This window comes from Ornithorhynchus anatinus, chromosome 1, assembly GCF_004115215.2.
Source record: "Ornithorhynchus anatinus isolate Pmale09 chromosome 1, mOrnAna1.pri.v4, whole genome shotgun sequence".
Lineage (NCBI taxonomy): Eukaryota > Metazoa > Chordata > Mammalia > Monotremata > Ornithorhynchidae > Ornithorhynchus > Ornithorhynchus anatinus.
In genome coordinates, this window is record NC_041728.1 from 34069438 (window position 1) to 34081540 (window position 12103).

General features: G+C 59.9%; 2 protein-coding genes across 2 annotated transcripts; one reads left to right on the forward strand and one right to left on the reverse strand.

Annotated features, from left to right (window-relative positions):
• Window positions 1–2309: 2309 nt before the first annotated feature.
• Window positions 2310–4899, reverse strand: LOC100085871 (disintegrin and metalloproteinase domain-containing protein 20-like). Its single transcript, XM_029052146.2, has one exon. The coding sequence runs from the start codon at window positions 4804–4806 to the stop codon at window positions 2629–2631; it is 2178 nt and encodes a 725-aa protein (XP_028907979.1). The 5' UTR covers window positions 4807–4899; the 3' UTR covers window positions 2310–2628.
• A 154-nt stretch (window positions 4900–5053) lies between these two features.
• Window positions 5054–11321, forward strand: LOC114809196 (disintegrin and metalloproteinase domain-containing protein 20-like). The gene is made up of 4 exons (XM_029058515.1): window positions 5054–5078; window positions 7255–7676; window positions 7788–9326; window positions 11292–11321. Exons 1-4 carry the CDS (start codon window positions 5054–5056, stop codon window positions 11319–11321), a joined length of 2016 nt encoding a protein of 671 aa, XP_028914348.1.
• The last annotated feature ends 782 nt before the right edge of the window (window positions 11322–12103 follow it).

Consider the following 12103-nt stretch of genomic DNA (forward strand, 5'->3'; position numbering starts at 1 on the left):
CAGGCACTGTACTAAGCACTGGGGTAGATCCAAGCCAATCAGGTTGGACACAGTCCTTGTCCCACCTGGGGCTCACAGCCTTAGTCCCCATTTTACCAATGAGGAAACTGAAGCTTGGAGTCGTGAACCGACTTGGCTGAGGTCAAAGAACAGTCGATCAATCAATCAATCAATCAATCAATCAATTTTTATCGCGTTTACTGTGTGCAGAGCACTGTACAAAGCATTTGGGAGTAGAGGGCCCCGCTTCCTTAATATGGACATTCTAAGCCCTCTCAGTCCCGGAAGCAGCATTACTAAAGAGCAGCTGGGAAATAAATTCCGGACTATTGTCCGCAATGGACAGGCTTAATACAGGAGAGAAGGGAACGGGTCTCCCCCGCATTCTTCGCTTAGAAGAGGGCATTACTTCCTTCTCCTTGTTCTTCAAAGGGTAACCCAAGCAGAATCTGGATAAATGCTGAAGTTTCTTTTCAGAGAGGAAGCTTCTCTGGAAACAGAGATTCCAAGGAGAGGAACAGCACCTCAGAGAATGGAGAACATTTCTTAGATTGTATAACAACAGGTGGAAAACAAGGTATCTAAAGATCAATTTTGTTGAGAAGCAACCATCTCCTCTTCAGGCACGACCACCCAATTGTCCACAAAACCAACCGTCGACAGGAAGAGGAGAGTCTAGTTGGACCTCACAGCACTTCAGTCTCAGGGCACGTGGGTAAATTTTTGTTTTATTTTTTTATTTTAAGTGCTTACTTTGTGCCAGGCACTGTATTAAGCGCTTGGATAGATACAAGCTAATCAGGTGGGACACAGTCCCTGTCTGCATGGGGCTCACAATCTTAATCTCCATTTTACAGCTGAGGAAACTGAGGCAAAGAGACATGAAGTGACTCACCCAAGGTCACGCAGGAGACACGGGGCAGAGCTAGATTAAGCACTCAAGGATTAAACTCAAGAAGCACTGAAATAATGGTATTTGTTAAGCGCTTACTAAGTGCCAGGCACCGTTCTAAGCGCTGGGGTAGAGACAAAGTGATCGGGTTGGACACAGTCCCCGGCTTATACCGAGCTCACTGTCTTAATCCCCATTTTACAGATGAAGGAAGTGAGGCACAGAGAAATTAGTGATTTGCCCAAAGTCACACGGCAGACGAGAGGCAGAGTAAGGATTAGAATCCAGATCCTTGTGACTCCCAGGCCCGGGTTCTATCCACCAGGCCATGCCGCTTCTCTCCGACTGCTTTCGGCCCGGCCTCTCGGCAAACAACTAGATCTCTGCCGTTTGCTTCCAGAGCCTGGCTATTTGCAATGGTCAGGAGGCCGGGGGAAGAAATGGCTATTTGGGGGATTTGGGCCATTGTTGAAAGTCTGGTCATGTTCAAAGGTAATAATAATAATAATAAAATTATAGTATTTGTTAAGCACTTACTAGGTGCCAGGCACTGTTCTAAGCGCTGGGGGCAGATATGACGAGATCATCAGAGAGCAGTCTTAATCCCCATATTATAGATGAGGGGGCCGAGGTACAGAGAAGACAAGCGACTTGCCCAGCGTCATCCAAAAGACAAATGGCGGAGCCGATATTAGAAGCCAGGCCTGTCTGACTTCCAGGCCCGGGCTCTATCCCCTAGGCCAATGCTGCTTCTCAGTGGCCTGACCTCCCCAGAATTTCCCTAGGTCTGCCATCCCGGCGTTCCGGTACCCCGGACCGAGTGGCACAGAGGGCAGAGCTAGCGAAGAGATCTGCGGATCGCCGGCCTCTCACTGACGCGGCCTTTTCCTCTCAAGAAACGACCAAGGCTCCCACAGCTCAAGAAGCAGACAGCTGACGCTCCAGCTCTTAGCAGGCAGGCGGGCCGCCTCGTCGAATGGCGGGAATTCCAAGTGTCTGCTGAGAGGCCGGATCCGGCTGCAGAAAGCTAGGAAGAGCCACAGAGAGACTCACCCTCCCACTCCACTCATCGCCCACCGCCGGAGTGCCCGGGAATGGGCGGGGGGCGGGAAACAGTAAAGCTATTGATGCTCTTAAGGCTACGGACTGTCAGCACCGCAAAGTTTAACCCGAGGGAGCGAGGGCCCAGTGGATCCATCCGCTGTTCCACAGGCCACGCGTGCGTAACGAATGACTCCAATGCTCCAGATCGATCAGAGCACTGCTTATTGGTGGATTATCGTGTCATTTTCCGGACGGGCCAGGGAGCGTGGCGGATCCAGAGGGCAAATCTCTCCGGGCCGGTTTTCGGGCCCGAGTGCCGACCAGCCATCCCCTCCAGCGCGGGCAGAGAGATGTCAAATGCAGGAGGATGGAATTCATTCAAGGCGACACAACTTTTATTTGCATTTATGGTGGATCGGAGAAAGTAAATTTGCTCTCACAGGGGTTTCTTTTGGTTTCTTTTTTTTTTAAAAAAAAAGCCACCTGAACAACGCGATGACATTTATACACTCAATCTCTACCTGCGAAGCCCAGCTCTCGGTGGGGGCGGGGGGACGTCCGGGTGCCTGAAAACACCCCAGCCGTTCAAGCCCTGGAGGGTCTGCCCCCCTCTTCGAACGAAGGCTTGCTTGGGACGGTCTGACCGTGAGAGGGTTCGGCCCGGGGGGGCGTCTTCTTTCTTTCGGCGGGAGCTAGTGGATCAGCCTAGCCATGCACCAGGGTCTGAACCTCACGCACAGTAAAACCACGGAGACGAGGAAGAGGAGAGAGAGGCAGAGGATGATGAGCAGGATGAAGAAATCATTCCGGGGCCGGGCCGGGGCGGGCCCGCTGTCGACGCTGCCACCGAAACCTCGGACGTCGCAGAGGGGGGGCCCCCAGCCGTATATACAATGGCAGTGCTGGTAGTTGTTGCACACCCCTCTCCCGTGACACGTGGCCGGGTCACAGTCGTGTCTCAAGGAGGCAGAGATGTCGACGCACTTCCTGGCCAGGCACATCTGCCGGGGACCGCACATGGTCCCGTCCCGCACGTGTCCGACATCAACGATGTTCAGCCCCGAGTGGTAATCGGTCCCCCAGCAGATGGTGCCGTTCCAGGACGTCTGGACGACGGTGGTGTGCTCCTCCAAAAGGGGGATCTCCCGGACGTCTTCGCACTGGACCCTCCCGCAGAGGGCGTGGTCCTCGGCGCACTTGAGGTAGCCGCCCTTCTCCATCCCGCAGTTGCCGAACCGATCGCCCTCCCTGTTCACTGCCCGGAAGCAACCCGGCGAGGCGCTCCTGGCCCCCGGGCCGAAGATGTTCCGGCACTGCCTGTCGCGGCCGTGGCAGATGTTCTCGAAACACAGGGAGTCCTCCTGGCACGGGGTGCCGTCCAGCATGTAGGCGTCGGCGGGGCAGCGGGCCGAAACGCCGTCGCAGAACTCGGGCAGGTCGCAGTCGCCGGCCCGCGGGCGGCAGAGCCGCCCCGGCGGGAGGATCTGGCAGCTCTCGCAGCATCCCCCGGCGGCGCAGGTGGTCCCGGGCCGCAGCCGGCAGTTGAACTGACAGCAGGGATCCTCCCGGCATTCCCCGACCGTCCCGCAGTCGCACTCCTCCCCGCCTTCCACCACCCGGTTCCCGCACCGCTCGATGGTGACGAGCTCGGCGGGCCTGGGGACGTCGGTCAGGCACCGGCCCTGCTTGCTCGTCGCTTCGACGAACTCCCCGTAGCTGCAGTTGCTGAAGACATCCGTGTCCGCGTTGAACTCGTTCATGATGCACTTCTCCCGCTCGCAGACGCAGCCGGCCGTGTCGTGGGTCATCCCAAAGATGTGGCCCTGCTCGTGGGCAAAGACGACGGCCAGCTTAAGCAGGCGGTAGTCGAAGAAGGACTGGACGGCGGAGGCGTAGCGGTTGTCGCAGATGGTCTTCACGTAGGCCAGGCCCAGGGTGATGCCGTAGGGCTGGTTGACGATCAGGTGGGCGGAGTCGTAGGAGAACCGCGGCAGCAGGTGCGTCCGCTGCCAGGCGTTGAAGTCGGCGAGGACCTTCCCGATGCCACGCGTCACGTCGACACGGTTGCCGTCTGTCCAGATCTCCAGGCCGACCAGATAGACGCGCACATCCAGCAGCCGGTAGAGGGTGTCCACCAGGTTGAGGACATCCAGGACTTGCTTCAGCACTCGGGTCTGGTTCCTGCCGGACAGGTCGAAGCGCGTGTTGTCCACCACCACGGCCAGCTCCAGGAAGCGGCCGTGCGTCCACCACCGGGCGTCGGGCGGCTCCGGGGGGCCCGGCGGGGCGACCGGCCCCCCGATCTCTGAGATCTGCCGTCGCATCTCCTCCCCCGTCAACCCGCACCGCTGGCCGGGGGGCCCCGGGCCCGCCTCCCCCTCCCCGTCCCCCGCACGGGACACTACGTGCTCGAAGCCAGATGAGGCCGGGAGGGGCTCGATCTCGTAGACCAGCGGGCCCACCCGCAGCATCCCCCGCAGGCCCCCCGAGCAGGTGCTGAGGGCCACCAGGGACTCCGGGGTCCCCTCGACGTAGCCATGGTAGTAGCAGTCGTCGGGGACGAAGGGCTGGTCCCGCACCAGGGCCCCGCCATCGGTGTAGGTGAAGACGGGCAGGCGGGGGGCCAGCAGCAGCTTCTTGGGGCGCAGGCGGAGCAGGCGGCTCTGGCCGTCCAGGGGCAGGACGTAGGAGAGCGCCCCGGGCACGTCGGCCGCCCCGGCCCGGCCTCGGGGTGTCACCCTCTGGGGCACCACCACCACCGCCGTCTCCTCCGAACGCCGGAGGTGGAGGGACGGGGGCAGCTGGCGGAGGCCCAGCAGCAAAAGGAGGGCCCGCAGGAGGAGGCGGCCCAGGACCCCCGCCGACCCCATGGAGGCCCCCAGCCTGGCCCCGTCCGGGCCGGTCCGGAGGGCCGCAGCTGCCCCGGCTGAGGGCGCCGACCCTCGACGGCCCCCTCCACCCCACACCCCCTCCCCTTAACGGCTCCGCCCCCTCGAAGGCCCCGCCCCCTCAGCCACTCGTTGCAGCCAATCATCACAAGGCGGACAGGTCGGGGGCGGGGTCTGGGGCGGGCGCGAGCTTTAGGAGTCGTCGAGAGAACAAACCGTGTGACCCGCGATGGAGCAAACTAAATCGCGGAGCGGTCGCCTACAGTCTCCCAGAGTGCTCAGTACAGTGCCCTCCACAAAGGAAGCGCTTAAGCACTGTTATCATTATTCTGATGAGTGGTGAGAGCCCGGGCCTGGAAGGCGGAAGCAGCCCTGGGTCCTCAGCCCCCTCCGCCACGTGCCTCCACTTGGGAGTCCTTGGCCAAGTCATTTCCCTTCCCGCTTATTTTGTGCAGTTCACTGTACTAAGCTCTTGGAATATACAATTCGGCAACAGATAGAGACAATCCCTGCCCATTGATGGGCTTACAGTCTAATCGGGGGAGACAGATGACAAAAACAAGACCACATAATCACAATAAATAGAATCAAGGGGGTGTACACCTCATTCACAAAATAAATAGGGTAATAAAAAACATACAAATGAGCACAGTGCTGAGGGGAGGGGAAGGGAGAGGAGGAGGAGCAGAGGGAAAGGGGGCTTAGCTGAGTGGAGGTGAAAGGGGGAAGGGGAAATAATGCGGAAGCGGCAATGGCATGCGAGAAGGAAGCCGACGCCTCCTCCTTTCCCGGTGAGCCTGGGGGAGTGGGAGAAGGAGAGGCCTCCGCTGGAGAGAGCAGCAGAAGAAACCGTGTCCTCAGGGGTGAGCCAGGTCTCCGTAAGGGCGAGGAGGAGGCGAGAGCGGGAAAAGGAAAAGGTCAAGAATGAAAGGGAGCCTACCTATAATGGAGTGGGGGTTCCATAGGCCACACTTGGCAGCAGCTGTGGGGGCGGAGGAGGGAGGGAGAAGGGAGCGGAGAGAGGGGAGGGTATGGACGGGAATGAGATGGCAGGGACCCGGGCGGGGAGAGGGGGATGAGGGGTGGCGATGGGACAGGAGAACTGGGATGGGGGGTGAGTGGGGAAGAGGAAAGGGAAAGGGGGTGGTTCGGTGGGGGAGAGCACAAGGGGAGAGGGGTGAGGGATGGCGCTGGTAAAGTGGGATTCTAGGGAGGGGGTGGGGAGGAGGGGAAGAGGCAGAGGAAAGTGCCGGAAAGAACTGGGAGGGAGAGGGGAAGGGGAAGGTGAGGATTGGGAGGGGCAGATGGGAGGTGGGGTGGAAGGACATGGTGAAGTCAGTGAGGTGACAGCACTGAGAACAATTAACGAGCAATAACGAATCATTTAACCTCTTTGTGATGCAGCTATCTCATCTGTAAAAAGGGGATTAAGACAGTGAGCCCATGTGGGACTGTTGCTGATGAGCTTTTATCTGCCCCAGTGCATATTTCAGTGCCTGGCACAGAGTAAGTGTGTATATATACACACATGTAAGGAGTGTATATATTTTATTACCCTATTTATTTTGTTAATGAGATGTACATCCCCTTGATTCTATTTATTGCTGTTGTTTTTGTCTGTCTCCCCGATTAGACTGTAAACCCTTCAGTGGCCAGGGTTGTCTCTATCTGTTGCCGAATTGTACATTCTAAGCGCTTAGTCCAGTGCTCTGCACATAGTAAGCGCTCAATAAATACGATTGAATGAATGTAATGTCCCACGGCCCGGGTGAGGGGTGGGGAGCTGGGGACCTCAATTTCCCACAGCCCAGGGGGCTGGGGAGCACAATATCCCAGGGCTCCGGGGGGCAGCACAATGTCCCACGACCCTGGCCGGGGCAGGGAGATGGGGAACCTTGATTCTATTTATTGCTTTGTTTTAATAAGATGTTCATCCCCTCGATTCTATTTACTGCTATTGTTTTTGTCCGTCTGTCTCCCCCGATTAGACTGTAAACCCGTCGGTGGGCAGGGACTGTCTCTGTTGCCGACTCCAAGCGCTTAGTGCAGTGCTCTGCACATAGTAAGCGCTCAATAGATACTATTGAATGAATATAGTGTCCCACAGTGAAGGTCCCATCTCCCCCTCCCCTCCGGCCCCGCCCCTCCCAACCGCTCCCCCCACACCCTGTGCGCGCTTGCGTGGCCGGAGCAACGGCCGCGGGGGCGGCGCTGTCGGGTCCCGCCCTCCCCGCCGGGCCTCGCCCTCCCTCTCCTCCTCCTCCTCCTCCTCCTCCTCCTCCTCCTCCTCCTCCTCCTCCTCCTCCCTCCTCCTCCTTCTCCTCCTCCCGCTCCCGGGCGGGGCCGGCATGGGGGGCGCGGCCTCTCTGCTGCTGCTGCTGCTGCTCCTGCTGCTGGTCCTGCTGGTCCCGGGGCCGGGGACCGGACAAGGGTCACCGCCCCCGGCCGTCCCGCCGCGGGAGCCCCGGGCCGGCTGGCGGCTGGCCTCCTCCGAGGTGGTGGTGCCCCGCCGGGTCATCCCCCGCGGCCAGGGCGCCCACCTGCCCGGCCGCCTCTCCTACCACCTCTACCTGGACGGTCAGAGCCGCCTGATCCACCTGCGGCCCAAGAAGCTGCTGCTGGCCCCCCGCCTGCCCGTCTTCACCTACACCGACGGCGGGGCCCTGGTGCGGGACCAGCCCTTCGTCCCCGACGACTGCTACTACCACGGCTACGTCGAGGGGACCCCGGATTCCCTGGTGGCCCTCAGCACCTGCTCGGGGGGCCTGCGGGGGATGCTGCAGGTGGGCCCGCTGGTCTACGAGATCGAACCCCTCCCGGCCTCGTCCCGCTTCGAGCACGTGGTGTCCCGCGTGGAGGAGGAGGAGGAGGAAGGGGACGGGGAGGACGGGGACGGGGAGGGGGCGGCCGGGGGCGGGAAGGGGCGGGGGGGGACCCCGCGCTGGCGCTGCGGCCTGTCCGAGGACGAGCCGCCCCGGCGGGCCGACCGCCCGGAGGGCCCGCGGCCCCGGTCCGGCCCGGCCGACGGCTGGTGGACGCACAGCCGGCACGTGGAGTTCGCCGTGGTGGTCGACCACCTGCGCTACCGGCACGTCGAGCGCAACAAGAGCCGCGTGCTGCAGGAGGTCCTGCAGGTGGTCAACATGATGGACTCCCTGTACCGGCCCCTGGGGGCCTTCATCTACCTGACGGGCCTGGAGATCTGGACCGACCGCAACCAGCTGGACGTGGCCACGGGCATCGAGCAGCTGCTCCTGGCCTTCGCCGAGTGGAAGAACCGGTACCTGTACGGGCGCCTGCCGCACGACGTCGCCCACCTCTTCGTCAAGCACGAGTATGGGCTCTTCCTGGGCAAGGCCTTCGTCGGCACCGTGTGCGACCGGATGCTGTCGGCCGGCATCGACGCCTTCTTCGACGACCGGCTGATGGAGTTCTCCATCACGGTGGCCCACGAGCTGGGCCACAACTTTGGGATGCTCCACGACCTGCCCTCCTGCCTCTGCCCCCAGGCCAAGTGCATCATGGATGCCTTCCCCGCCCCGGCCAACGCCTTCAGCAACTGCAGCTACGCCAGGTACGTGGACCTGACCTCCCAGCCCCAGACGCGGTGCGTCCTGCACCCGCCCGACGCCCGCCTGGTCGTCGCCCCGCAGCAGTGCGGCAACGGCGTGGTGGAGGAGGACGAGGCCTGCGACTGCGGGTCGGCCGAGGAGTGCCAGCGGGACCCCTGCTGCGGGGAGGGCTGCCGCCTCCGCCCTGAGGCCGAGTGCGCTTACGGCCCCTGTTGCGAGGACTGCCGGGTGGCCTCCTCGGGCAAGCTCTGCCGCCCGCCCGTCGACGCCTGCGACCTCCCCGAGTACTGCAACGGCACCTCGCACTGGTGCCAGGAGGACGTCTACATGCAGGACGGGACGCCCTGCTCCGAGACGGCCTTCTGCTTCGAGAGCTTCTGCCGCGACCGCCTGCACCGCTGCCGCGACCTCTTCGGGTCCGAGGCCCGGGACGCCCCGCCCAGCTGCTACAGGGACGTCAACTCCGTCGGGGACCGATTCGGCAACTGCGGCCACAGCCAGGAGGCCTACCACCGGTGTGAGGAGGCCCACGTGCTCTGCGGCCGGCTCCAGTGCACCGATGTGCGGAGGATCCCCCCGCTGGAGCGCCACGCCACCGTGGTGCAGACCGCCGTCGACGGGATCCTGTGCTTTGGGATCGACCACCACACGGGTGTGGAGCGGCCCGACGTCGGCGCTGTCCAGAACGGCTCCGTCTGCGGGCCCGGCCGGATCTGCTTCGACCACCGCTGCGTCAGCTACTCCGTGCTCCGGTACGACTGCCGAGAGGAGAAGTGCAACTTCAACGGGATCTGCAACAACCGGGGCCACTGCCACTGCCTCTACGGCTGGTCGCCCCCATTCTGCATCGAGAAGGGCTACGGGGGCAGCGTTGACAGCGGGCCCTCGCCCAAGGTCTTCTCCTTTACCGACACCCTGATCGTCCTCGGCGTCATCCTGCTCTGCCTCCTCCTCCTCCTCTCGCTGCTCTTCTTCATCTTCTCCAAGGGGACGAAGAGGCTCCTGCCCTTCAGAAGACGCACAGGCGAGCCCCGGCAGGAGCCGGGACCCGACCGTGACCCCGTTCCCGAGGTGAAACCCGTCCCGGAGGCCCAACCCCGACCCCGACCCCGACCCCGAACCCAGGGGCGTCCCTCCCCCCGCCGCCCCCGGAGACACCGCGACGCTCGTCCGAGCCGGGCTCCATTGGGGTTGGGGGTTTCGCCTGGCTCTTGCCAGGTGGTGAAATGATAATAAAAAATCAAACTTCCTCCGATCGGGTAGAAGATCGTTTTTCCTTTTGGATCCTCAGTGGGCCCGGTACCGTTGAGGTCATAGAGAACCCGCCCCACCCCCCAGCCCCTTCCCCCCTGAGCAGATGGAGCACAGGCTCGGGAGTCGGAAGGACCCGGGTTCTCCTCCCAGCTCCCCCACGGGTCTGCCGGTTGACCTCTGTCAAGTCGCTTAGCTTCTCTGGGCCTCAGCTCCCTCATCCCTAAAGGGGGATGAAGAGCGTGAGCCCCAGGGGGGACAGGGACTGTGCCCAACCTGATTGACCTGGATCTACCCCAGCTCTCGGAACGGTGCTCGGCACCCAGGAAGCGCTTTACAACTACCGTTAGCATTAGTGTTACTATTGTTATTATTCCCTCTCTCTTTACCCCTCTTCTTTCAAAATCAGCGGCGTGGTCTGGTGGCTGGGGCCCGGGCCTTTGAGTCAGAAGGACCTGGGTTCTCGTCCCAGCTCTGCCACTTGTCTGCTGCGTGACCTCGGGATTGTCACTTCGCTTCCCTGGGACTCAGGACCTTCACCTGGAAGATGGGGATCAAGTCTGGAAGCCCTGTGTGGGACAGGGTCCTTTGCCCACCTGATTTAGTTGGGATCTACCCCAGCACTTAGAACGATGCTTGTCTCCCAGTAAGCGCTTAACGAACACCATCAGTATCACCATCATTATTCTTAGATTTTTGGACATCTCCGTCTCTGGGCGAGGCGGTCTGGGGCCCCTCGTGGTGAGATTGGGGTGCGTCGATCATTTGGGGAGAGGTCGTTGACCGTCTCTGGGGTCACAAGGGCCCAGCTTGTAACCAGCCTCTCAAGAAGCAGCGTGGCGCAGTGGATGGAGCCTGGGCCTGGGAGTCAGAAGGTCATGAGTTCTAATCCTGACTCCGCCACTTTTCTGCTCTGTGACCTTAGGCAAGGCACTTCACTTCTCTGCACCTCAGTGACCCTGACCTCCTCGGTAAAACGGGAGTTGAGACCATGAGCCTCATGCGGGACGGGGACGGTGTCCAACCTTTCATTCATTCATTCAATCCTATTTATTGAATGCTTACTGTGAGCAAAGCACTGTACTAAGTGCTTGGGTGAGGACAATGTAACAACAGACACATGCCCTGCCCACAACGAGTCTAGAAGGGGAGACAGATGTTAATACAAATAAATAAATAAGTTAATAAATTTCAGTTATTTATTCTCTCAGTGCTGTGAGAATGGGAGGGAGGATGAATGAAGGAGCAAGTAAGAGAGACGCAGAAAGGATTGGGAGAAGAGGAGAGGAGAGCTTAGTCAGGGAAGGTTTCTTGGAGGAGATGTGCCTTCAATAAGGTTTTGAAGTAGGGGAGAGTGATTATCTGATATGAGGAGGGAGGGCATTCCAGGCCAGTGGCAAGTTGTGGGCGAGAAGTCAGCGGTGAGACAGACGAGATGGAGGTACGGTGAGAAGGCTGGCATTAGAGGAATGAAGTGTGCGGGCTGGAATATGAAGTAGGAGAGCAGCGAGGTGAGGTAGGAGGGGGCAAGTGATTAGGCGCTTTAAAGGCAATGGGGAGGAGTTTTTGTTTGATGCGGAGGTGGATGAGCAACCACTGGAGTTTCTTGAGGAGTGGGGAAGTATGGCCTAAATGTGTTTGAAGGAAAACGATTGGAGCAGCAGAATGGAGTAAGGCCTGGAGTGAGGAGAGATGGGAGGCAGGGAGGTCAGCAAGGTGGCTGATGCAATAATCCAAGCGGGATAGGATAAGTGCTTGCATTAATGTGGTAGTAGTTTGGATGGAGAGGAAAGGACGGATTTTAGCGATATTGTGAAGGTGGGGCTGACAGGATTTGGTGACGGATTGAATCTGTGGGTTCAATGAGAGAGAGGAGTCAAGGATAACGCCGAGGTTACGGGCTTGTGAGATGGGAAGGATGGTAGGATGGAAGTGCCATCTACAGTGATGGGAAAGTCCAGGAGAGGACAGGGATTGGGTGGGAAGGTAAGGATCTCTGTTTTGGACGTTTTAAGTTTGAGGTGACAGGAGGACATCCAAGTAGAGATGTCTTGAAGGCAGGAGGAGATGTGAGTCCGGAGGGAGGGAGAGAGAGCAGGGAAGGAGATGAAGATTTGGGTTTCATCCGCACAGGGATGGTAGTTGAAGCCCTGGGAGCCAATGAGTTCTCTGAAGGAGTGAGTGTAGACGGAGAATAGAAGGGGACCCAGAACTGAACCTTGAGGGATCCACCCCCCCACACATACAGGTAGGGGGTGCGAGGCAGAGGAGGAGCCTGCGAAGGAGACTGAGAATGAATGGCCAGAAAGGTAAGAGGAGAAGCAGGAGAGGACAGAGTCAGTGAAGCCAAGGTTGGATAACGTGTCTAGGAGAAGGGGACAGTCTACAGTGTCGAAGGCAGCCAAGAGGTCGAGGAGAATTAGGATGGAGTAGAGGCCGTTGGACTCAGCAAGATG